General features: G+C 41.3%; 2 protein-coding genes across 2 annotated transcripts in view; one reads left to right on the top strand and one right to left on the bottom strand.

Moving 5' to 3' along the window:
- Positions 1–10629, bottom strand: part of LOC139765239 (uncharacterized) — a 120228-nt gene extending 109599 nt beyond the window's left edge. Inside the window, 3 exon segments of the mRNA XM_071692579.1 lie at positions 5471–5590; positions 9946–10150; positions 10545–10629. Coding sequence (XP_071548680.1) covers positions 5471–5590; positions 9946–10138 — 313 coding nt within the window. The 5' untranslated portion in view covers positions 10139–10150; positions 10545–10629.
- Positions 10630–16960: 6331 nt separating this feature from the next.
- Positions 16961–23288, top strand: LOC139765249 (uncharacterized). The gene is made up of 3 exons (XM_071692588.1): positions 16961–17164; positions 19995–20186; positions 22471–23288. The coding sequence occupies exons 1-3, from the start codon at positions 17107–17109 to the stop codon at positions 22767–22769; spliced, it is 549 nt and encodes a 182-aa protein (XP_071548689.1). The 5' UTR covers positions 16961–17106; the 3' UTR covers positions 22770–23288.
- The last annotated feature ends 4584 nt before the right edge of the window (positions 23289–27872 follow it).

The raw sequence follows: 27872 nt of genomic DNA, 5'->3' as shown, positions 1-27872 counted from the left end.
GCGAGCGCCAGGTCGAACCTCAAGGTTGCCGTAGGTCACCAGCCATACGCGTGTGAGTGGCGTTCCTTCCGCCCGACTTCGACCTGTTGCGTGACTTTCATACTAATCGTAATGTCGGAATTATTTCTCCGTCACCAGCAAGAGAGAGAGAGAGAGAGAGAGAGAGAGAGAGAGAGAGAGAGAGAGAGAGAGAGAGAGAGAGAGAGAGAGAGAGAGAGAGAACATGAGAAAGTGAGAGTCAGAGGAGCCTTATTCAAATGACTTGGCATCTCCAGGAAATAACCTGCAAAAATGTGTGTTTGATAGAAACTCAGAAGTCGAAACTATACTTAACCTGTCGCCAGAACCCCAGCTGAGGAGAACAGCATAGGAAACAAAATGTTGGCAAATACCAGAATCTCATTCAAGTAAATGGATAAGGATATACATATTCACCAACCTGTTTACATCCAATATTAAGCCACAAACAAGAATATGTGTTTCCAGTTTGGTCATCACACTTAGAGAGGGACAAAGAACAAACAGAATAGGTTCAGAAAAGGTAAACAAAATTATCAGAACCAGGAAAACTGAGTTATAGTGAGAGGCTAGAGGCCGTAAGTTTGTCCAGCATGAGAAAAGAGATAAGAAGAGCAAGGGGTGATTTGATCTGTTTTATCTATTCTCGAGGTTTTCAAACCAGTTTGATGACGTTAACAGAAAAACACATCTTCGAGACATGCAACGACAGCACAATCAGAGATTATAACATAGCCAGATAACCATAGACAAAATGAAAAAAAGTAATGTTATAAGAGTATTTCTAAAGTATAAAAGTAATTGTATAGTATAAGAGCAGTGGAAGACTGGAATAAAGTTAATAAAAAAACTGATTCTAAACAGCAAAGTGAAAATAATTTTATGATATTGAGAGAGGGTTCGAGAGAAGGTAAACAAGAGCGTATAACTGTATCCCCCGTACAGTCCCAAGATAATCACAGACAAACATAACCATGATGAACACACGAACACCGTATGTGAATTTGTTTATTAATGACAAGAGATAAGAATGATGCAGTTACACACACACACACACACACACACACACACACACACACACACACACACATATATATATATATATATATATATATATATATATATATATATATATATATATATATATATATATATATATATATATATATATATATATATTTACACACCCGAAGTTTCATGGATAATGACATAAAGAGAGGAATCCCATTAATCTTATTATGAAACCTAAAAGACACGTTTGTTCTCACTGGACCTAAAATAAAAGTTTGACATCAGATCTTTATCTTTCTTTTACTTGGAAGTTAGTATTACTTCATAGGCATATTATCATCCTCAATTACAGTGAAAATGATTATCCTGCCGAACAAGGATTTGCTTTCAACACAGCCTGGTGGACTTCAAGGGTTCGTAGCAGTAGGAATGTGGGTCATATTTCTTACCGATTCATTACGTCTGAGAAACTTTCTTCTGTATACCAGCTTGCACGAGCTCTTGCCAGTAGCCAAGTTACCCCTCAATTTATCTCTTATACGTGGAGCTAAACTATCTTTTTTTTTTCCTTCAGAGTATGATGAGTGGAGCTTAACTATTTTTTTCTTCTTCAGAGTATGATGAAGCGTCTAAATGTTCATTTTGGATGAAAACCATGATAAGTCTCTTAGTACATAAGACTTCGTCCAATTGATTATATTTTCCTCTTCATCTTCCAGTTTATCTTTTCCCGGTAACCCTGTGTTGGACTCCTCTTGTTCATGCTATTTTTCCTCCTCGTTCCTGTTCCTCAGCTTCATTTTGTACACAACTATGGTCTCTGGATATTTCTTTTCCTTTTATCATTCATCTCTGAAACTTGTTTTCTATATTCATCATGTCATGTTTCCCTGAAAGTTTACTTTTTTCCCTACTTCAACCTCATCCTCTAGCTTGATGTCTGACCTGAATGGGATATTTAGTGTCTTTCTCCCCGTGTCCATTTGAGCGGCATATTCATCCAGGTGGCTCAGCAAGAAGCCTCGATGTGGAGACGGAACAAGACCTGAGACGAATTAAGTGTAATCACGTAACAACAAATTGTGTTAATCCTACAAGGCAAGAACAAACTAATGCATTACTGTCGATAATACACGTCAGCAACTGTGTCATCAGGAATATGAAAACACGAGAATGTCAAGTAACATTTGTCGGTTATGGTAATATATTTCCTGCTGACGTGGACGACAGCGATGCCCCTCTATACTAAAGTATTACTGCTGAGGAGGCTGCTGTGTGTACCGCGTCCTCACTCTCCAGCAGCGCGTTGTTTAGTACACAGATTCTTTGTGTTGTATATATATATATATATATATATATATATATATATATATATATATATATATATATATATATATATATATATAGTTTATCCCTTAACACTGTAGATATTTTTTTTTTGTCTTTACCATCGAGTGATGTTATCTCTGAATATAACTATATTAGCTTTATATATATATATATATATATATATATATATATATATATATATATATATATATATATATATATATATAAAAAGCATTACTTTGGTTTTTGCTCCCGAGAGCTGGCTGCTTGTGTGTCCCCACCACTAGCTAGACCACGCAATACTCGGCAAACTGATTATTGGTGTGGCCATCGGCAACTCAAGGGTGGGCCGTTTTGATACCTGCTTCTTCCCCAGCACGTATGGTTCTGGAGTTCTCCTGAAAACCTACAGACGTTGCTCAAGAATTTTCAATTGGTGGTCTATAACTTGGACTTCGTCTTGTTCCTCTGATACCCGTACACAGTCACACACCCTCATCGCTAGACTCATCACAGAAGAAAATGGCATCCGATTCATATCGAAGCTCTCAGAACACTTGGTTACTTACTCCCTTTCTTCGTGAACTCCAGTTTACTGGAGGCCCAGAGGTGACTTGGGGTCCAACTCCGCTCGAAGCTTCGAAGTACAGGGACCAGACCTCGGTCGCGGGGTGGTGGCGGCGGCTTACAAACACCCACCTCCGCTCGATCATCACACCAGCTCCCGGGCACGTAAGTCTACCCACGTTCCATGTTCCATTCCTGGAAGTTACCGTCAAACGGGAAATTTTATTTCCCCTTCTTCAAGCAATGAAGTTGTCGTTCCTTTCCCTTTTTTCATCAGGGATGTTTATGGAAGTAGCAGTTGAGCGCATACTGCCCTCGCGAGGTAGATGGCACCAGTAACATCTCCCAGTATGCACTGACTTGAGTTAGAAAAGTATATTCTAAAATATGCTTCAGTGACATCATACTGTCATGGTTTGTCAACACGATGACTCTTTATTAGCGAAACTAAACTCTCCTGTTTTTCTGCACGGATAACAAGACGATGTATCTTTACAGGTGTGTGTGTGTGTGTGTGTGTGTGTGTGTGTGTGTGTGTGTGTGAGTAATGAAGACCCCTCCTCAATGCTCCTACCGAGATTGTGTTTATCAATTCTCGTCAATATTTCAACCAAAGCACAGGACTGTGGTAAGATAACACCTCAGTGAGACCTTTAGAAAACAATATCAGGAAGTCGTGAAGTATTTCAGTGAGAATTCCACTTGTTTTAGAACAAAAAAAGAAACGTTGTATCATCTATTTTTATTCCCTGTAAGTCAAATCCGTTGTTCCTTTACTGCTTTTAATGGGTCATCAACCTTACATGAATTGATATTATGTATACATAACTTCCTCAAATGACGTCACAACACGGGATGTCCAGCAGAAGACACGCTCAGCAAGTGACATCCCAGCGGACGACACTCTCAGCAAGTGACATCCCAACGGACGATACTCGAGCAGGTGACCTCCCAGCGAACGGCATTCCAGCAGGTGACCTCCCGATGGACGCTGCTCCAGCAGGAAGGACGAGCAAGCAGATAACGTCTCGTCGAATTCTTTAGCAGATGAAGCAAACATTTCACAGACACACGTCATCAGATGGCGACGTATGAGGATCCTTCACCATTACAGCAATAACTTGTTTATCTTCCAGTCTGTACGGTCTTTGGACTTAAAAAGAAATTCCAACACATGGAAATTGTTCTCCAGAACTTCACCTCGCCAGATGACTCGTTCATGTTCGAAAAACAGACGTTCCCTGACGTAGGAGAGGCTCTGCAGACAACTTGTGGTCTAGAAGAAGGAAGTGTGGCGGTTCAGACTGGCCACCATCATCACTACCGACTCGAACTCCCTAGCGTCGATGACCCCGTCCTCTGATGAGGTAAAGACACACATTACAGACACTTCTCGTTGCAGGTGGCATGCGCAAGTGGCGTCATAACACGGGATGTCCAGCAGACGACACTCCCAGCATTGACATTCCAGCGAACGACACTCTCAGCAAGTGACATCCCAGCGAACGACACTCTCAGCAAGTGACATCCCACTTAGAAAACTGGCGACTCACGTTCTTTACTCAGTGGATGCAGTCTGATTCAATCATGTCGTCACAGGCTGGATGGCTTTATTGCCTATCGACCTGCCAAGGGTCGTTAAGGCCGTCCGCATCAAGTTATAACCACCAAACGACCAATCTTAAATACCTTCGTTAGGCGTTTTAGGTAATCTGAATATACCGTACAAACTCTTATTACATATATGGCCCTGACTATATATATATATATATATATATATATATATATATATATATATATATATATATATATATATATATATATATATATATATCCTTAATGAAGGGACTGTTGATGATGCCTGGGGTTATTTAATGATCTCTGTGGTCTGATTATCTTGTATGATCTTAGATCTAATGGATTCTCGGCATTCATTAGAATAACATAACCGCGTCCACCCGCGGTCAAATCTACTTTAGGGGCACTAATCATTTCCAGCCCCAACCTCTTCCGATGAATCACACACACACACACACACACACACCACACACACACACACATCGCCCCTCCCCCATGGACATCCTTTTGTTCACCATGTTCGAACTGTTCCAGTTACATCTCGTACACACAGATACAAGAACAGTTCTAGACCTACCCTGGTGAACATCATGAACAATCCGTGAACAAGTGATTAGCTTTGCATGTGAACAGCTCAGTTTTCTGTCCCTTAAGCTGTGTGGTATGTCAGCTACTTTATTACTGTATTCATCACTGAAACCTTCAACCGAGTTCATAATGTATAAACCCTACTATCTAACTCTGTAATCAACCCTAGTATATCTGCCATCCTGTGTATCTAGACGTCCCTCACCCATGAGCTTACCCAGAGTGTGGAGATCGTGAGCTCTTGTCTCAAGTTAACCAGCACCTCCCATGACGACAAACCCCAGTTCTGTAACGTCTGTAACACCTCAACTGTGTGATCTATCAGCCGAGCGGCTGGCTGGCTGGCTGGCTGCCTCAATACCATAAACCGTGTTCTTACCATTCAGGTCGAGGGTGTTGAAGAGCCTGACCACGAGCGAGTCCCCGGAGCTGCGGGCCGTCCTGGGGATTATGTCCATCAGCGCCAGCAGGGCAGCTTCTTCCTCCACGCCACCTCCACCTGCAGGGCACGAGACCAGCCTGAACATTCGTCTACCTTCAAGCACGTCGGTTTGAATTGACCCCATGACCGACCTCCCTTCAGGAAGGACCCTGGGGTTATCTATCCCCACGACCCCCTTCCCCAAGATTTCCTGCAAGGTCTATAAGGCTGCGTGCGATAAGCTCAGTACCAGGAATAGTGTGGAATCCTTTGTATCAAGAGGGATAGTATGGAACCCTTTGAATCAAGAGGGATAGTATGGAATCCTTTGAATCAAGAGGGATAGTATGGAATCCTTTGAATCAAGAGGGATAGTATGGAATCCTTTGAATCAAGAGGTCTTCTGAGGACACGCACGTGCAAAACATCCATGTAATCGCCCATGGTGGGGAAGAAAAAAGTAGAATGACGCACATTTTGCAAACTGTACACATCAGGGAACAGTAATGAACATACAAGCCAATAATATGCTTTGCAAGACAGGAGTTTGATGCTAAATCGCCTAATAGATCCGACAACAGTGTCATGGCACAGGAAACAGCAAGGTATTCTACACCATACACACGCACACACACACACACGCACACACACACACACGCACACACACACACACACACACACATATATATATATATATATATATATATATATATATATATATATATATATATATATATATATATATATATATACAAACACCGTAAAGCGATTTTTCTCGTCCTACTCCTCGAGAGCAGTTCTTACTATCATCATCTCTTATCTTCACCTCGCTTCAACACCTGCTGGCCTGTACTTTTCCACCCGTTCGAGGGATAATCTGCACAGTGAAGCAAGTGTATGATCATAGTCTCTTAAAGCACGGTCCCTCGCCGTGCTTCAAGGCGTTGTTCTTCCTCTGGCAACACTGTGGGATGAGAGTTAGGCTTTGGCAAGTTTATATATATATATTCACGGCTATTGCTAAATTTTCCAAACGCTACCTCCGCTTTCATTTGAAAAGCAAAATATTTTTTTTCAGCTACGAAAAGTATCAGGGATATGTCACTGTAGCTACGTCGTGTAAGAATCAATAGTAATGTTACCCATTTCAAGAAACTCTTGACTGCTGTGATAATATTGGGGATACCTAAGAAATATCCTATAGAAAATGAGGATTGTATCTGGAGTTTGTTTGTACAGAATGTCATCTCTTTGTCCGCCATACACCTGGCAGGGATGACTCAAGAGAAAAAATAAATTTGATGAGAAACGTTGAAAAGTTAAATGTTTTTCTTTTTTGGGGACATAATGCTCTGGAAAGAGGACACGGAGGAAATGTTGGGAACTGATTTTACAAGCTACAAACGCCAACATTGGCTAACCGATGTAGGATTGTCTCGCACCGCACCGTCACTCCCCATCATGTTCACTACAGAAGGACGCAACTAGACTCGTCTTCACTACACAACGATCCTAAATTCACTTCATTCTCGACAAATTCAACCTTCACACAACCCTGGGGGATACTAACTGGCCTTTGACCTGACCCTCTCCCGATCTTGGTACGAAGGGCTAAAGTACCGCGTTAACTGCTGCAGGGGAATAAAAGAAAACACAAATGGACGAAAATAATATTCTTCGCACGGACGCAGACACAGGAAGCTATAGGCCTACCGGTCCTCCAGAGTGCGCTTAAAGTCAGCAGGCTTCTGTGGCCCACTATACTGTTAAACCCCGTAGATTCCCGGTACATGAAAATTACAGGAAGATACAGATTTCAATTACTGAAAGTAGAGAGGAGAACGGAAGACTCAGGGTAGATTCGCGATAAGTGAAGATATACAGGTAGATACAAATTCAACTGTTCTACAGTGCATGTTCCTTCCCTCACAGTGCTCTGGCACGGAGCCGTTGGGCCACACCTTGCCTCTCACCACCACACGAGTCTGGTCATCTCACACCCTGAATCATGGCCATAACCTTAAGAGGAAACAGCGTAAACATCTCCTTCCCCAGCGATTACCCCGCTGATCGCGCACTTCACACACGCCTCAAAAAATTGGACCAATGGTATCTGACGTCACGCTGGATGAGGGGTACAGATACCTTGGAATTACGTCTTACGTACGTTTTCTCTACTTTGTAATACAGTCGGAGTGTTGTGAAGAAGAGGGAGTATGGAGATATAAGCGCTGTGACGAAAGTACAAAGAGGTTTAGCGATAATAAGAGAAAGAAAAAAGATCAGATAATGAATATATACATAATCGGATCTAACGTCCCGTCTGAATTTACTGCGGTTGCAAGCAATTTATTTTTTTTTTCCGTCTTGTCACCGTTCTCCCTCTCTTTTAGACGCACCATACGAGTTCCATGACGTCTTCTCTACTTCCTGGATCACCATTCGAAACCCATGATTCATAATCTACCTTCCTGATCCAGTAAGACTTCTCCCAACTTCTGGAAGTACCATCGAGTCCACTGACCCCTCTCTCCTACCCTCCAGGCACACCCACTCGGACACATGAAGCTCTCGCTCCCCTCCCAGATGTATGAGCAGGATTTGTAATCCTTGCTCTGCCTCCTGCCAGGTGCACCAACCAGGCTCTGTAACCATTAACCCAACCATCAGGGAGACGCCTCACCCGGAACCCTTAAACCAAGTCATCCATCCTTACAGGAGCCCCATCTTGGCGCCCTCCTTTCAGAAGCCTCATCTCGGACCTCTAAGCAGTCTTCCAGCCTCCCACATGCTCCAGCCATACCCTGCAACCAGTTTCCAGCCCTCCCTTGGTCCCTTTCTTCCGTCCCCTCACCTTTCCAGGCGCCCTACACGGGCAACGTAACCCTTCTACCACCACCAGCAGCTGCCATCAACATGGTGTCAAGCGCTGGAGACAGACATTATTTAGCGAACATGGTCGTGTCCAGGACCTGGGGAAGATATATGTAGGATGCGGAGGACCCGGGTGACGGTGGAGAGGTGGTGGAGTTGGGGATGCGAGAGTAAGAGAGTGTGGGGATGCAAGGACGAGGATCGGGAGGACCGTGAGGAATGTTGAGGTAGGCAGTACCCTGCAGAGAACATTTGAAGCCGAGTCACAGGGGTGAAAAAAAAAAAAAAGCGGGGGAAGGGACCAGACCTGAAGCACTTTCGTTACAAGAAAAAAGGGGGGGGGCACTTTTGGATGGAGAGGAGGGGGACTTCAGCCCAACCAGAAACCTGTGCACGTCAGTGGAAGCAGAAGTAAACTGTGGACGAAGGATGCAGATGGCGCGGGAGGTGCGGGCAGAGAGGATGGTGTGAGGCGGCCGCCTCAGAGCCCCAGGTGAGAGGCTGGTCAACCACTACCAGTAGCACGTATCACGTGACGAAGGCTCGCGTGATACATAATATGTTGATCAGGCGGGGCAGGTGGAGGAGCAGGGAGAGATTGCCAGTTATCCTCGGGTGTTGCTGAAAATTTACCCATCTCACTGATCCTGCATTCTTAGTACAGACCAGATACATTACAAATACCTCGAGGGCTCTTTTAACATTGCTTCTGAAAATAGATTTACCATCAGTGGAGAGGAAATACAAAATCTTATGTGAGTAATAACAAAACGAAGACGTCTACATCTGGGCAGTAATTACCACACTTGTCTACGCGGTTTCTGCGATTCAGTCAAAGAGTTCGCTTGTAGAAATCTGGGACACGGGAACCTGTTCCACCCACAATGTGCGAGCACCTGAGGTGAGGATCATCATCTAGGTTCATCATACACAGGGCAGGCAGCTCTGTGCCTCGCCCAGATGGTGCGTCAGTATCGACACTTCAACTGTGACCTGGGAAAATAAGTCCAACAGACAATGTTACCCAGCGAGAAGGACGGTGCCCGGCCGAGGTGCTGTGTGTGTGTGTGTGTGTGTGTGTGGACAGCGACGGAAACTAGGCTGTTCAAAGGGTACGCTGTGCTTGGGACTGAACACCAGAACAAAGATCACGTAAGAACACTGAACACTGGTGAACACTTACCTGTGTTTGGAGTAAGATATGTATGTTAATGATGAACAACTGGTATGTTACAGATATAGTAGTCTACCTCTACAGGACACGTCAAGGTGTAGAGAAACATATTCGTATTTATGAAGATGAGAAACTTGTGTTCGAAATAAAGGAAAACGATGAATATCACGACACAGTGATGGGTACACAATACTGAAATAAGATGCCTTCGGAGTCATTCTATCGTGGCTTAATCAACCCTTGTGATATATATTTTCTGAGGAGATGCAAAAAATCCATCGATCGCCTTCCATCAACCCTTCCTTACTACCATAGCAACAAAACCTAATCTAGTTTAAGCTAGGGTAAACTAGCGTAGACGACTGACTCACACGCTTTCACTTACTTGGACTCTGGCGCTTGACGAAGCGGTAGCGGGGTTGGTCCTGAGCCACTGGCGGGGTCACCTCGAACTTCCCAGGGCGCGAGAGAGGCGAGTCGAAGGTCAGCAGAGCTGGGGAAGAGGAGGCGAGCGAGGAGGAGGCGAGGTAGAGGAGAAGTCCCAGCAGAGGAGGGAAGCAAGCTCCGGCCACCACCATCTTGCACCAGGTCTGAGGGAATGGTCGAAGTAATTACGGTACTTCGAGTGTAGTTATATATCTATACTTACGTTACCTCTCTCTCTCTCTCTCTCTCTCTCTCTCTCTCTCTCTCTCTCTCTCTCTCTCTCTCTCTCTCTCTCTCTCTCTCTCTCTCTCTGTATATATATATATATATATATATATATATATATATATATATATATATATATATATATATCCTAGCCTAGACCATGTATCCCTTTCATATATACATTTATGAATGGCTACGACACTCATATTTCTTCTCCAAATTTCGACCACCAAAATGCTGAGAACACTTCTCTCCTACATGACACACACACACACATAACATACCGCACATATTACATACACATATTACTCCTACTTTCTGAAGCTTACTCACGCGACGTAACAATGATGATCTAAACGAAAATGTCTCGAGGCGAGTGGGCCAATGTTGTGGACACTGATGGCGGGCTTCGCACGTCCGGTCTGGACGACCCGCCCGACGCAGACGAGTTATATAGGCGACTTCGCCCTCCCCTCCTCACTACAGGGGCTCGCCAAGAGTACCTCTCTCTCTTTGCATATCTCGAATTTGAAAGGATTTTTCTTACACAATAACACAGGGGGGGATGGAGGTTATTGGAGGTGAGAGATAGGCCTTTTTACCTTTTGGCCGTTTCAATTTCTTGATGGGTTAGAAGAAAAAGCCTTGTACAGACACTTTTGCTTCACAATTGGGCTTTTGACGGCATTCTTACGAAGAGATCCCGCCAGACAAGGCGTGACATTGTGCTAAATAATATATATATATATATATATATATTTTATGCTACAGATATATATATATGTATATATACGATTATATATATATATATATATATATATATATATATATATATATATATATATATATATATATATATATATATATATATATATATATATATATATATATAATGAAACTTCGCTCTATTAAAACTTGCAGTACATATACATTAAATCATATATTGAAAATAGCTGATATAACACCTATGCTAAACTATATCTTTGTACAAGATGCTGGTGTGAACTGGCACAAAGTTATACTTTTTCATGTGATGATGTATCATTGCACGACGAAGCATTCTAACATTAACATCCCAAGTAGGTCCATTACTTACGGTCACTGAGGATCATGTCCCCGGACATACACATCCTTTGGGACACTCGGGTCGAGAGACATGCTGTTGAGGTCTGTTTTTTTTTTTTTTTTTTTTTTTTTTTTTTTACAGATTCCTCCACTCTCAACAATCACGACATTGACATAACCCATACATATTGAAATAACTCGATGAGTAGTTGAAAAAAAAAAGAAAAGAAAAAGCCCTCCATCTCATTCTTAGAACAACAACCCCATCAGACATCCACTTATCCGAAACCACACTCCCCAGACATACACGAGTTACACCACCACACTCCCGCCTACGCTTTGGACATCACCCATCCTGACAACACTACAAACACCGATTCATCATATCCCACGACCCTTCATTCCCACGGTGCAACTACCGTAATGATGAGAACGAACACACCTACTGGTCAGTTGCCTCGCACACAACACACAAACGTGCACACATTACAACACTGTGACCTGTGGTCAGGTCCGGTTGACGTGGCCGACTTCCTAGGCGCTGAGGGAGTCCTGTGGAGACAGAAGGGATTCCTGGAGCAGGTAGTAAACCAGTATATGTCCGTTTCTTTGTATCAATAAACCCTTCAACCTCTGCTAATACATCAACGCGAAAGTATTATCAACATCTTTCATTACCCCAGCTGGATTATTCGCAAGGTGGGAGAACCAAGGAACCCGCCTTATGGTCGAAACTCACAGACCGTCAGCTCGGACCTTAACGACCATGTGGAATATCGGGAGCTTAGCAGAGTGTTTGCGTGGCCACTCAGAGTGGTCTCCGTCGGTGGCGGGGTTCCGAAGGGGAGGTAATTGATATTGGGTCACTCTGCTGGGTAAGACCTGGACGTTTTATATTATGCCGGGCATCACCGTTACCCCAGGATTCGTTAGACAAGCCAGACTGACGCACAGACGGGGTCAAATTTGCGTAGTGCCCTAAGGAGAGACAGATGGAGGGAGACACCCATATGTAATCACGTTTGTAGAATGCTGGAAAGAGAGGCGCACATACACTCGTTAGGTCCCATCTCTTGAACTCTCTCTACAATCAGGTAGACTTGTAAACACTTGTATACACCCTGCCAGCAATCACAGGACTCTTGTTTACACTGTACCACCCAACCACCACCCTCACACTGATGCACTGATGTCATTGCCCACGTAAGTGAACTTGGTATACGAATACATCACATCCATTGACTCACTTGTACCTACCTGGGCCAGCATGAGCTAACGCTACCACGGTATGGATCGTGGCTCACAGTATATTATGTATTTACTTCTAATATTTATGTTGTAATATTCGTTTCTGTGATTTGGTTATGATGCGAGACATGGGAAGGTATAGAATTCTCGGCTTATATGTGTTTCATACTCAGTCTGACTGAAGATGGGCAATGTTCGTGTTCGTGTCTCATCTATTTCAAGGGTAAAGTGAAAATGTATGTAGGACATCTAATTCACACTTTATAGGATGAAGCAAAACTTGGGGTGAGAAAAACAAAAAAAACTAACAGAAAGTTAGTGTTAAATATGCACTGGTCTTTAACAGCGTATTAAAGGAAATAAATAGTCTGCCTCTTTATATATATGTATATATATATATATATATATATATATATATATATATATATATATATATATATATATATATATATATATATATATATATATTTCTTTCTTTTCTTTCAAACTATTCGCCATTTCCCGCATTAGCGAGGTAGCGTTAAGAACAGAGGACTGGGCCTTTGAGGGAATACCCTCACCTGGCCCAATTCTCTGTTCCTTCTTTTGGAAAATTAAAAAAAAAAAAACGAGAGGGGAGGATTTCCAGCCCCACGCTCCCTCCCCTTTTGATCGCCTTCTACGACACGCAGGGAATACGTGGGAAGTATTCTTTCTCCCCTATCCCCAGGGATAATATATATATATATATATATATATATATATATATATATATATATATATATATATATATATATATATATATATATATATATATATATATATATTATCCCTGGGGATAGGGGAGAAAGAATACTTCCCACGTATTCCCTGCATATTTACCTCACACCACATATTTTCCCCAAACATTTCATTTCCAACACATCCACCCTTCAAACATACCCATTTTTGTTCTCTGAGATAATGTTCTCTCTCTCCACACATTCTTCATCGCCCCCAGAACCTTTGTCCCCTCCCCCTTCCTTTGACTCACCTCTGCTTCCATGATTATATCCCTGGGGATAGGGGAGAAAGAATACGTCCCACGTATTCCCTGCGTGTCGTAGAAGGCGACTAAAAGGGAAGGGAGCGGGGGGCTGGAAATCCTCCCCTCTCATTTTTTTTTTTTTCCAAAAGAAGGAACAGAGAAGAGGGCCAGGTGAGGATATTCCCTCAAAGGCCCAGTCCTCTGTTCTTAACGCTACCTCGCTATCGCGGGAAATAGCGAATAGTATGAAAAAAAAAAAAAAAGTATTCCCTGCATGTCGTAGAAGGCGACTAAAACGGGAGGGAGCAGGAGCTTGGAAATCCTCCCCTCTCGTTTTTTTTTTTTTTAATTTTCCAAAAGAAGGAACAGAGAAGGGGGCCTGGTGAGGATATTCCCTCTAAGGCCCAGTCCTCTGTTCTTAACGCTACCTCGCTAATGCGGGAAATGGCGAATAGTATGAAAGAAAGATATATATATATATATATATATATATATATATATATATATATATATATATATACATGGTATGACTGACGTATGTTCATGACCACTATGCAACCAGCGGCCACTAAATCCAGCAACATTTATATGCAAATTTGGATCATCCGTAGTTTCGTGTTATTGAGACGCCCACCCTAAAATGAAGTTTGGGCGCCCGCTGCATTAGCGTAATCGAACACACCTACTTTATAACTAATCCCATAACAATTATCAAAGTTGATTAACCCAAGTGACTTTGATATGCGATGCTTAATTACCTTCTAGTAGTCCAAAGTTATTGCGGGAACCTCGCCTTCATACAAGTGTTTCGCAATGGATATAGATACTAACGTATTGGTCATTATTTATTTCAAATCTACACAACGTTAAGTTCACTCAAACCATACTAGACACCACCCCTGATGAGATAACCATACCTAATCTGTACAAGATATTTCGCCCGAATTATACTTGCCATTTCCCCTGATCCTATACAACGTAGGGAGAGTGTATATGTGGTCTTAAAATTACCCTCAACATATGAAGAGCGTTGAAGAGGAGGTTAAAGAATCATCGCCCGGTTGATGCAGCTTGAAGATGATGGCCATAATTCGATAATGGCCTTATTCAAGACCGTCACAATTGATATGCTATCAATCCCAAACAACCAGCAAGCCATCACACAATACAACATATTGTTATAAGATTCTCACAGTTTCGAAATATCATCTTTGCAATTCAGATGGTGGGAGACCTTCTCTTCACATATCTTGGGTCAGAGATGATTCGAGTCTTTCGCAGGAGTAACAAACACAAACATCATCAAAACTGTGATAAAAAAAAAAAAAAATGCTCTAGTGACTCCTGAAAAAAATATCGAAATTGCGTTCCAAGATTTTCACGCACTTATAATTATAGAGGTACTCATGTTAGGCAACGTTACGGTGTTATACAAGATACGCTGGGGCGCGTGGCAGGCAAGGACCTAACCAATGTAACAAATACAGAAAGAGGAGATCAAGCAAACTGACCAAGGCACAGAAATACCCGCCAGGGTCCCCCCCCCACCCCACCCTCCTGGATCAAGAGGATCACAAGTATTGTTCCCCTCTAATACTTAACTACCTCGCTGCCCAATCAAATGGTTTATACACACACACACACACACACACACACACACACACACACACACCGTAGTATACTGCTTTGCGATACTGACTATGAATCAGCAAATGGGTTCGAACCTTAGATGCAGCAGTCGGTACACACCCAACTCAGGCGCTCATCCTTTCTCTCTCGGCTAGTCGATAAATGGGTATATCTGGCTTAGTACATGTGTGTGTGTGTGTGTGCGTGTGTGTGTGTGTGTGTGTGTGTGTGTGTGTGTGTGTGTGTGTGTGTGTGTGTATGGGATCAGGAAGCTAAGCTGTTAGTGAAACAAAAAAAAGATGTATGGGCGACACTTGCATGGATGGAGTGCGAGTCACTGGAAGACGAACAAGAGAAAGCGGCAGGAGGTCAAGAGCAAGGTGCAACGGCTGAAAAAAAAAAGAAATGAGAACAGATGGGGAGAAAGAATATTGGAAAAGCTCAGGAAGAATAAGAAACTGTCTCGGAGGGAGGTGGATAGTGGGAGGAGAAGAACAGGACAAATGGGAACGAAGGGGAAGCAGAGAAGAGGTAATGGGGAGGTAGAGTGAGTGTTCAGGACTGTTGAATGTGGTATATGACAGGGTGGCAGATGTGGGCTGTCTGGGATATGGAGGTATGCGGAACGAGAAAGTCACGACTATTTCTTTAGTGAAAAGAGAAGAGGTGGTGAAACCCCTGCGAAATACGAAATGCGGCGAAGAGGTTGGAGTCGATGAGAATTGCAACTGAACTTCTCGAGAAAGAAGGTGACAACATTGTTCATCAGTATGTCAGGATTTTCACCGTATGTATGGTACAAGATAGGCTACCTGAGGAGTGGCAGAATGCCCGTGTAACGCCATAAAAAAGCAAGGGAGACAAATGCGAATGCTCGAATTACAAAGGTATACATCAACTGAGTATACGTGGTAAGCTGTGTGGGCAAGTGGTGATATAGATGTTAGTGGCCTGTACAAAGCAATAGATTAAGGAGGAGCAATGTAGCTTTAGGAGAAGTAGAGCATGTGTGAACCAGGTGCTTACCTTAAAGAATGTGTGAGGAATACTTAAGGAAAGGGAGGATCTGGAGAAAGCAAATGATAGGGTTCACAGAGATGCCGTGTGGAAAGTGTTTCCAACACATGGTGTTGGATGAAGGGGCGACTAGAAGCAGTGAGGAGTATTTATCGAGAGGAAAGACATGTGTGCGAGTAAGGAGTGGGGAGAGTGGTTCCAGGTGAAGGTAAGTCTGCTGCATGGACGTCTTGTGTCACCATAGCTGATATACCTTTTTTTAAAGCTGGGGTGATGAAGAAGGTGAATGCGATTGTGTTAGGGAGAGGGGCATGTCTGCAGGCTGTTGGGGCGGGAGGGAACTGGGAGGAGGGTCAGTTGTTTTTTGCCAATAACACGAACATGGTTACGGGTTCGAGTGAGAAACTTCAGAAGTTAGTTTCCGAGTTTGGGAGAGTGTGTAAAAGGGGCTTACTTTTTCTTGGTAAAGATTTCTCCCTGCCTCTGGTAGCTCTCTTCCAACACCAAATAATCGCATAACACCAAAACATATATATATATATATATATATATATATATATATATATATATATATATATATATATATATATATATATATATATATATATATATATATATATATATATTCAGAGTTGACCGAAATAGATGGGTCGGTGTGGGGGCGTGTCCAAGTTGTTGTTCAGGTGTTGCGGCTGGATGGATGCGTGGGAGGCTCCGCTCAGCTCGCCCGCCCTATATAAACTCTCTCCCCTCAAATTACCTCTCACTCCACACCTCTGCCGATATTTACCCCCTCACTACCTCTCTCCACACTGGTTTTCCCTTCTGTTCCTCCCAGCTGCCTTGCCACCGCTGCCCGAGCATCGAGTTTAGTGTTCGAAGTACTTCGTCCAAGACTCGCCGGAGGACCAAACCACTAGGGCTTTTGAGATGAGGGACATCACCTACTTCGGGATTATCCTCTTCGTCACCCTAATCGTCGTCCATGGTGAGTAACCGGAATATCATTGAGTGTTTCTACGTGCTACTCCTTGCAAAGGCATTATGGCATACCCACAGAAAACGACGCAGATATTTTAATCTCGATCATAATATTTTACACTCTATCAAACTGTTAGATAAAGACTTTGGAAACAGGATGGATGAAACGTGCCTATGTAACAGAATTTGATTTTTTCCAATACGGAAAAAAATTTAAGCAGCATCACTTACTTCATCCTTCTGTGAGGACAGAGCCTGATTTTTTACATTGTCAAACCTAAAAAAAAAAAATAATCAAAACTACCAACACACGATGCTGAGATACACAGCAGTTTAACCTGAACTCAAATACGGTTTCTAGTGCTCTCATTGCAAAAGACCCTAAGCACCTGCAAACCGGTGCCCGTAAATAATAGAATCCTTCGGTTACATTCGGAATCTATTCTCATCTTTCGTTCATCAAAAGAGTTCCAAAATTCTTTTTCGAGCCTATCGCGCACCTTGGCATACCGAGCTTACATAATCCGCGAAAAGCTAGTGCCTATATTTGCTCTATTTTAGCGCATCCCTTCTTCACTGCAAATTATTCCTCTTCCTGTAATCTCTGAATTTATCTCTAACACTAATTCATTTTTCACTTTATACTTTACTGTTATTACGAGGCGAAAATTACATATGATCTAGACTAGAATTACTGGATTGGTTAGCCCAAATTGGCGGTTCGCTCAGCAGGAAATTTAAGTTACTGTTAGGGAAAAGTATTACACCCCAATACCTACTCGGATGGGCCACATGCATAGTGAGTGTATGTGGTCTTAGAATTATCTTCAACACTGAAGTTGTTAAAAAATTTTTTCGGTTGGTGGATGTAATATGTAAGACTCGAGGATCAACCAGAGAACTATACTTAATAAAGACTATAATCATATCCAAGTATGTATATGAATACACAAATACATTTTGCACGTACTAACTATAACCATAATCCCTCTCTGTTCAATGACCGTACATGCTGAGGCGTTTTAATAAATGAGAATTGGATTGTGCTTAAAGATCAAGGAATGTCTTAATATTCCTTAAGGACAATGGTGTTTAATATTTTCAGTGACAGCATGTGGCCTTATGATTACCTTGAATTGCTTAATCATAACTGGCGCTCACGGTCTTAATTAACCTGGCAGCTAATAACCATTGAAACCTAAATAAACAATCAGTTGATCAGGCCTTTTTTTTCCCCTCGTGGTGGATGTGGCATAGTACTGTTCGACTACGACCCTGGCAGTGCGTAGGTCGGAAGCCGAAATGACCAGTGTGTGGAGAGATTTCTTATTTTTTTTTTTTTTACGCTGGTGTACCATTGTGGAGTTTATGAGTATATTTTGTGTGTGTGTGTGAAATTACAGGTTTATACGCTATGCCGGCAGAATGTCCAATGACTTTAACCGCGAGTTCGTCATTCACTGGTCATTACTAAATACCACACAACAGAGGCTTACACATTGTGTGTTGTATCTGTGATAGCGTTTTTTGATCTTTTTATTTAACTGTGATAAAATTAACTCGTTTTGAAAATCCAATATCCAGTCTATTTCACGGCCAGCGTGGAATTCATTACCATAATAACATTCCTTGGAAGACCTGTCAGTATCGCTGGCGTGACGCCCTCGCCTTGCACCAGTAACTCCGCCTTACCTGCCTGTCATCATTACCGCCAACACTCCACCCAAATTTTGGAGTTGGAGGGAAGTTCGCGCAAGAGAGTGATTAAGGCTCAAGCGGCTACCACTCTTGGTGGCTTATCTACATGTTCCCAGTCAAATGTGTGGTGGTAGTTGCTGCCTCGTATAGTATCAGAACGTTAAGAATTATTCTGGGTTTAGAGAGGGCATCACGGTCTTCAACAATCATTTAGTCTTTTTTTTTTTTAACTTTATTCCGTAGTAAAGAAGAAGAAAAAGCTAATCTCAGCCAAGGTTTTCAAAGTTCAACGAATAATGAAGCTCATCTATTGGTGATCTTGAGTAATATCCATTTTCATAATAACTGCCTTCAGAGTATGAATAATGCATGATTATCAGTAAATTACTGTAGTTACTGTACTAAATCTTATCAGATACACTTCTCGATGAGAAAATAATACGATAACAAGTGGCGAGTGGTGATGGCATCATTTCTTCAATTTCGTTAGTTTTTAACTCTTCCTCTCCCTGGTCTATTCCATGTCACTGTCCCATTAAACCGAACTGCATGTGAGACTGCAAATTATCAGTAAAGCAATGATAACTTTCACATATCTATAAGTTTCCGTCACCTTCTGATGTTGAAGGAGGTGGCAAGCCATAGTAGTGCTTTTGTCTGTGTTAATCGTCTATCTAGCTTTAGTGAAAAACTATTAACCATTATAACAGCACTTGTCAGGGAGGTGCTGGTAAAAACTTGGCCATGGGACTGAGCACTGCATTAATATCGCGTTGTCTTCCGCTCCCTGAAGCTGAGACGGTTATCAGACAACCTGCCACCAGAGAACGGTGTATTTCACTTTCTCAATAGTTAATCTGCTTGTAAGCGGGAGTGCTCTTAGAACGACGGTCCTCACAAAGGTCCGATGGAGTCAAACGCCTAGCCAAGATGAAAAACGCCATATGACATACAAGTGCACTTTTACTTAGGCACTGTCCTCGAGATGGAACATGTAATCAAAGAATAGTAACATTAGAATAATAAAACGTCCCATTACATAAGCAATAGTACAAAATGAATGTATATTCTATGGATCATAATATAAAACCTATTCATCAATAAAAATTTATATAAACCCGAAATGTTTGTTTCCTTAGGCGAATGTCGTCGATTGAAGAGGCAGGACCTGATCCCGTTCCCCAGAGTAGGTAAGAGGAACCTCCTTCGAAATGTAGTTGCCCCAGCGAACTTGGGGATCGGGGACACAATCGGAAATCTGCCTATTCTACTGGAAGATCTCAACGGTAGCTGGCTAACAACCCTTTCAAATATGGAGACCAAAAATGACGGTAAGTCCTCTCATTTATTATTTGCATTGTGATGTTACTAGCATATGTTGGACGATTACTATCTTTACTGATTAATTCTATAATTCTTGGACACTGTGTTCATAATATCAAGCTATGTTAAAAAAAATAAAAAGCCAATGATTAGCTTTTAGTTGTTTACGGACATGCATCCACTACTGTGTAAGTCACCTCCACCGCATATTTGTTACTGTATGGATTCACGCACGGGCCTACCCGGGTTCTAGTCCTGGACACGGTAGTCGTTCCAAAGTCAATTCTGGTGTTTATCCTCCCCCCGCGGGGATGGTCGAACATGGCTTAGGCTAATATATGTGATTACTATTTGTGTATAACGGGGAGAGGTTTTTTTACACTCCGTCTCTTAAACTTGTGTGTGTATGTGTGTTTATCTATAAATACACACACACACACACACACACACACACACATATATATATATATATATATATATATATATATATATATATATATATATATATATATAAAGTCTTTACTCATATGTATGCGCACACACAAACACACACCCAAGCCAATGTCAGGTAACCAAGTGTGTGTGTGTGTGTGTGTGTGTGTGTGTGTACATATAACAGCAAAAACATGGTACATATGTACATGGTTAAGCTTGACGTGCAATGGTTTTCTTATGAAGAGGCTGCACGAGAAACACTAGGACATATCTGACTTACAATACTTGTGGTCACACTGTTACAAGGAAATAACTCCCAGATGTGTGCATACTTAAACACGGCATTCATACCGCCCTCTTGGGCAACGCAGCCAACAGTGAAGTGTGGCCTTATTTTCAAGGTTTACATTCATTTTTCCACCCAAAAGAAAGTTGCAAGATGTTTTCATGAAGACAAGTATTATCAAAGATAAATTGGGAAGGACAAAACTGTATGCTTATGTTAGAGAACATATACATTATGGACACAACCTTTTGTTCGTATATATACATATATATTGAGAATGTATGTGGTCTTAGAATCATCCCTAACATCTGAAGGTGTTTAAGATTTTCGGTTGGTAAATATAGTTTGACGGTGATGGCCTGTAAGTAGAAGACAAGCTCAAACAATCAACCAACCAGTTCTTATATACCTCAGCCTCTCTGACCTTTATTGCTGAGTGGTATGGTTAGCGTATTATGCACCCAAGATATCAATTCAGGTCCGTCAACCAGGTAAAAACTACCTCCTTTCTCCAATAAATGGGTAAGAAATCTTCTAGCATGTTTACAAAGAATACAAAAAAAGAAAAGAGATATGGCACATGTGTAACCTTGACGTGCTTGCCAACCTTAATCCCTACATGGCATTTACCTAGCTTGATGGCAGCGTCATCAACGGGCCTCGGACAAGGTCCCCCGCCGATAGGAGGCATGCCTCTGGGGGTTGTGGGAGACGGTGTAAATTGGACGTTAGGCAAGAATCCCACGAATGTTACGCGGCTGATGTTTCTGTTGACAAGGAGCTGGGACTATAGCTGATCTGGTAACTGAAGGAGTTTGTTTCCTTCCATGAATTCTCACTGAAAGAATGGGAAATAATGGATGTAACTCATTTACATTGCTAGAGGTCACAGCGGTGCGTATGATCTAGTATATGCATAAAACCACGATAAGTTCCCCAAGTGGACTTTCGTGTAATGATCACATCGTCAGGGGAGATACAAGAACGAAATGGAATACGCATAAGTCAGTTGATATACAAGGAAGAGGCATAGCTAAGACGCCATTGGCAAACAAACATTACTGGATGGTGGTGTTCGGGTTGTTGGTTGGGTCTGGCATCATGCCAATCATCAAAAATTTCATGCATATATATATATAAAATCATTCTAAATCTTGTTCATGTTTCCCCTCAGATTTGGATAATGCGTGGTTCACAGAAGCAAGACCGAATGAGGAGTATGTTAAACGATGCCTTAACTTCTAACTAGAGTAAATAGGTTTAAAGACTGTCGTAGACATATTAGAGAAAAAAAAAATCACATGAATATTCAACCTCATTATTACATCAACTAACATTTCCTTATCGACATATATGGGTCGTAGAAGCAACATGAACTAGGTCAGAGTAAGACTCTGGTTAATAGATTAACTTGTCTTAGAAAATCGTCTCTGCATATTTCGTTTCTGTCATAAGCTAAGGGTGTACAGACTTTCCGCTATAACAATGTTTGATCTAGAATCAATTCATAGTGTTTCCATGGCAGAATTGCTCATCTGTAATGCAGTTTAATCATTTGAGTATGCTTTCAGAGAACCAAGAGAACAGTGGCTCGGATGACGCTCTGTCGTCACTTTGGAAATTCACTGGACACATCAGGAGCAAGGAGGAAGGCAACACCCTTCCCCCCGCGCAGTCATACGTCAGTAGGAATTTCATCCTGGAACCTCGCCATAAAATCAGTCTCAGGCAGCAGAGACCATCATCGCAAGCCTCCTTGGAGACGTCGACCATTTTCAATCCTTCGCTCCTTCGACGACTTCTTCAGCTGCTGATTACACAAGATTCTGCGGAGGTGGAGACTTACCAGCGAGGCCAACCTCGGCTGTAAATAAAGCGAGTGTCACATAAGAGGCTGTACCTCCCTCAGGTTACCCACGGGGCAAAGATCTTATAATTTCAAAAAATAGATATCCTCGCTAGATATGACTGACATCAAAGAAATGAGCGATTCACTTGTCAAAATGGGTCCTGGCCACATTCCCTTTGGTTTTTCTTGTTTACATCCTGTGTTAAACTACAGATGCACTTATTTCCGGATTATGGGGACTATCTGGGATGAATGAAAAATGACTTCCGGATCAGCAGAAAACAAGACAAACCCAGACCACAGCTAAAAGCAGTTTAAAAGAAAAATCATCGATGGAAAGCACAAGTGAACTGGCTCCACATGCTTTACTTTGCATTATGTGAATTCAGATCTTCAAAAAATGACTGAGATAAATCTGTAAGTCTACACCGTGTTGTAAATGTTAATGAAAGAGTTCCAGCTAAATTTCGACTGTAAATTACATGCCCTTCACCCTTAAGAGTCGAAGGCCCGAATCATTATAATTCTTAAGAGGAAAAATTTTCATTTTTTCCCCCTAACTTGAAGCATATCAACATCTAAACCCTGGAACCTGACATGAACATTAACACGAACAAACTGGTGTTCATCCATGTGCCGGTCCTTAACTCATTTCTGTTCCGCTTTAAAAAAAACATCACTTGTTAATGAAATGCTTCTCCGAGATATTTTCACGAATTCGTCCGTTGTTTCTACCAATGTTTACCATTAGATATCACTAAATTTGATAATAACATTAATAATAATCAATTTTTTGAGTAACAGGTGCATATGTTATAGCTGGCGTTATAAGTTGGAACAGTAAGCGAAGAAATATTATGCTCATCCAAGTTTACAGCACACTTCAACTCCAAAAGTAAACAATGTCTAATGCGGCCTAAGCTTCTAGAAGACGACGCAGGCAATTAAATACTACAGACAGCCGAGTCAAATAGCGCTGTTCACCATTACACGCCAAAATCAATGATCAGAAGTTTTGAGAAAAGTACGTCGAGTTTCTAGCATCACAAAATCAACAGCTTTTTCTAACCCTTTCAGAAAGCTAAGATAAATCTAGCAAGCATTATTGAACCCTGACCTTCATTTAACACAAAAATCCTTGCTGCAAGAATATCTGGCGGTACAGTAAACGCTTAACAAACAAAAACAACAAACTACTGTCCTTGTTTACTGATGATATTCACTTGCAGCGTCTCGTATCAAATTTCGTTTTCCTTAGACTAACTGTGCTTATTATGTAAGTTGCTTATAAAGTCGCCTGATCTTTGCCTGTCATGGGCTCTTGTCGCTTTCTGTTCTTGATATCTGCCTAAACTGTCTGGTTAGTGCATGGAGGTCGTAGGAGATACTCCAGCATGTGGGACAATGTATGTGCGTAGGTGTGTTTTCGTTGGCACAAAATAATTTTCACTTGTGATCTCTCATTTATAGCTTAAAGTAGAAACCAATTTTCTACAGAGTGGCCATATGTTCACATTTCACTTGACTGTGTCACATTGGATAGAAGATATAATCAATATGCCTGGTGCCTAACTTATTACCCCCTCCCTCCTCTTATCATTCAGTTAATTAAATACATTTATGTAGGATTCCAACCTCAAGCCTTATAGTTCTAGGAAAATTTATGTGATACCATTTACTTTCACTGATAGCATCTTGTCCGCACAAATAAATATGTAAAGAATGGAAAGTGATAATATACAATGAACTGTAGATTAATGCTAATGGTATGATGGCAACCACAATTAGGCTGTTATTTCCATATCTTAGTCAATATCAAAGCTCGTCTAAGCTTTAGCTAATATTCGGTTTAATTACACCAACCATAAGCTATAACCAATTAAGACACCTGTATCTATCACACAGAGTAACATTTCTCCCTACTTTAATTCACAAGAAGAATCTGACTTTAGCAAAACTGTTCCTTACATAAAAAGGAAGGACGAAGTTTCTGATAAAGATAACTTAAAAGTGTATAACAAAAAAATCAACTGAAAAAAATCAGAGTCGATGAATCAAAAACGCGACTGTTAATGCATTTGTAAACCTAGCATGCAAAGCACCTTCCCTTAAATCAATATAATGTGCATGAAAGAAAGCTCGGGTTTTACTCCATACAGAAATTGGTAGTGTTCATGGTAGATATGATCAGTATGATCAATAGCTATCGATGAACAGTATACAAACTGATTACAAAGATGATGTTCTTTTACACTGTGTCGTTCATTACAAAGTTACTACAAATTGTTTGTCTTAGAACTCCGGCTAACTCCGGAGACATCCCCTTGCACGAACCCCTAAGACAGCAATGGCCAGCGCCGGGTAGAGATCTAGCGAACGTAAAACAATAAAACTGAATCACTAAAACATAAGGAGCAGCAGCCAGAATAATTCCAACAACTTACGTTTAGGAGGACTAATGTGTTAAAGCTACGAATAACCTTCTCAAAGGCTGGCAGGATTGTGGTGGTAGTTCTTCGTAGTGTATGAGTTTTTAACATTTAAAAGTTTTTTAATTGAAACTCTCACACACAGGCAGCGGATTGTCAAGACATATAATATGCCACTCCATGACCGCGAAATGTCGTGTAAACCAGTTTAATAAGAACGAAATTTTCACGTGAAAGAACTCGAAACAGCAGATAAATGATGTAGTATCTTTGACCAAGTTATCACTTGCATACTGAAAGTATTCACACAAACACTAATCACCAATGAATATAAGATATATTTTCTTCATTTCAGGACGACAATTTACATTTACATATCAGCGTCACACTCCTGGGTAACGAAATGGTTTAATAGGTAAATATCTGATATGATTATCATGCCATTATTCACGAAGTTAGTTATTCAATACAGGGTGCCAAAAATATTACGGCAGAATTTCTTTAATCTGGTTAGAAGATTAATACATAAAAGAATATCATTTTAACCTGCAATAACCTAAACTCTTAAAATTTCACTTTTGGAATATTTTGTATTTCAAGTTGGCTCGATACCACAAGATTCGCTTTTGGAATCTTTTGCTTTTCAAGATAGGTCAATACTACACCTCAACCCACCCCAAAAAATTCTTCATGGACGAGATTTCACAGCACCTTCCCTTCTTATTTCGTTACCGAATCCTTCTGCCTTGTTAAATTGGTTTCTGTAACCCGGCTAACTTCACAGTTACTACAGCCTCTTAAGAGGCTGTAGTACTATGACTTCTGTATTTTTTCCTTCAGTAGGTTCTTTTTTTCTTTTTGGCCAAAAGGAGGAATATTAAGGGCTGCTGTGTCTACCATTATCTATGGAGAAGCAACCGTTCGTTAAGCTGGGCCATATTTTCCCTCTGGTTATGTAGATATGTAGTAAGAACCTGGTGATGTGTGACAATAGCGTTCCTGCCTAGAAGCAACAAATATATATATATATATATATATATATATATATATATATATATATATATATATATATATATATATATATATATATATAATGACTAAACGATCAAACTGCTACACTGGTGTTATTTACCTTTCTGACTATGGTGCCGACAAATCCAACTGGCATTAGAATGAAGATTCATCTATATACGATCATCATTTACACTTCACACGCCAAACTTTCATCGTCAATAGCGCCACACAGGTAAACAATAATGTGAACAGAAGAGAGGGATCTCCTCTCCCACATAACAAAATGTCGACCTAACCTGTTTACTTACCATCCAACCCCAGCCCCAACCCACCCCCCATTGCCCCTCGGATAAGCTAGGCATTATCTGCTAAAAATATGTTTGAACTGAAACAGCATAGTATCAACTGTAGCCTGAGGAGCTATTTGAAAATGATCCTTATTTTACCTCGACCCCTGACTTCTGCCTGTAGCTCCAAGATTTTTATTTCCTTATTTTTTCTATAACAACGTATAGCGTATGCGTGGAAGCTTAGTTATGTCCTTCTTTGTATAAAACTGGTGCCATGCAGCTGAGGAATATAGCGGAACGGAACTCCTACCCACTCTTTCCTCTTTCACATATTTTAACCACAACATCAAATGAGATCAAATAGCACCCAAAGTGAGACTCTCATCTCTACTTTGAATGTCACCAAAACTGTGATTATAGCAATTCATTAAAACCACCGCTACACACACGAGAATATTTAAGAGAAGTGCCCTTAAAGAGTATAAAACTCCCCATGCAGTGGAAACATGCACTTAGGTAGTCATGGGGAGTCAAGTATGGGAAGATGTCAAGAGTGATGGTAAAAAAAAATAGAGAAGCAAGTACAGAGGTAAACAAAGCACAATAATGTCGTCGACAGAGCTGAAAAATGCACGCAACTGACTCAAAATATGTAACGAAATTCCAAGAAAAGACCGAGAAACAAGACATTAGTAAGATGGAGTAACGGTATGAGAGTATATTATAGTAGCACATGCCTGCAACGCAATCATGTCTCGTAGTAGTCATGTATCAGTGGAAATACGAGACAAACAATTTTTTTCAAACGCTCCGTTAATGACCTTTGTTGATGATGCGTCAGATAATTCTAAGTAATCAATTAGACTCTAAATCGTAGATGGACCTCCAACTGTAGTTGGCTTTAACAGATGGCTTCCGAGTTTGTTTTTTCACTAACTGATTCTCTCTCAGAACTTTCAAGCTAAAACGCTCGCAAATGCGGTGGGGTCTGACATTCACGAGCCTATCGATTAACCCATTAGGTGTTCATACTGTAATGGGAGGCGGTAAATATAGTCGTGTAGCAGACTTTTCCTGTCCGTCTCTATGCTAGAAACGCGTCTGTTCGGCTCGGCGAAGGCAGGGTAGGTGGAAATATGCCTCCACTTCTAACGAGGATCTCTGGTACAACACAAACTTAAGGGACTCGTTCACCATTAGTTACGATTTACCGTCGGCACCACCTAGAAATTTGAGTTAATTTTTTCTTTACATATATCTCCACTGGTGGAAAAGTGCAGGTCCAAAATATATATACGGATTTTGGAGAGGTAATCGGGTTTTTGTGGAGAGACGTGACAATTACGAAAGGAAATTTATGGAGAAACAGCAAAGACGCTTTCATCAGGGTT

This window comes from Panulirus ornatus, chromosome 4, assembly GCF_036320965.1.
Source record: "Panulirus ornatus isolate Po-2019 chromosome 4, ASM3632096v1, whole genome shotgun sequence".
Classification (NCBI taxonomy): Eukaryota; Metazoa; Arthropoda; class Malacostraca; order Decapoda; family Palinuridae; genus Panulirus; species Panulirus ornatus.
This window is presented reverse-complemented; position numbering and strand designations above follow the sequence as displayed.

Bases quoted from the DNA above. Each gene is read 5' to 3' on its own strand.
- LOC139765249 (XM_071692588.1), top strand. From the start codon at position 17,107: ATGAGGGACATCACCTACTTCGGGATTATCCTCTTCGTCACCCTAATC. The intron at 17,165-19,994 runs GTGAGTAACCGG...TTGTTTCCTTAG, and splicing joins CACCCTAATCGTCGTCCATG to GCGAATGTCGTCGATTGAAG. The intron at 20,187-22,470 runs GTAAGTCCTCTC...GTATGCTTTCAG, and splicing joins TATGGAGACCAAAAATGACG to AGAACCAAGAGAACAGTGGC.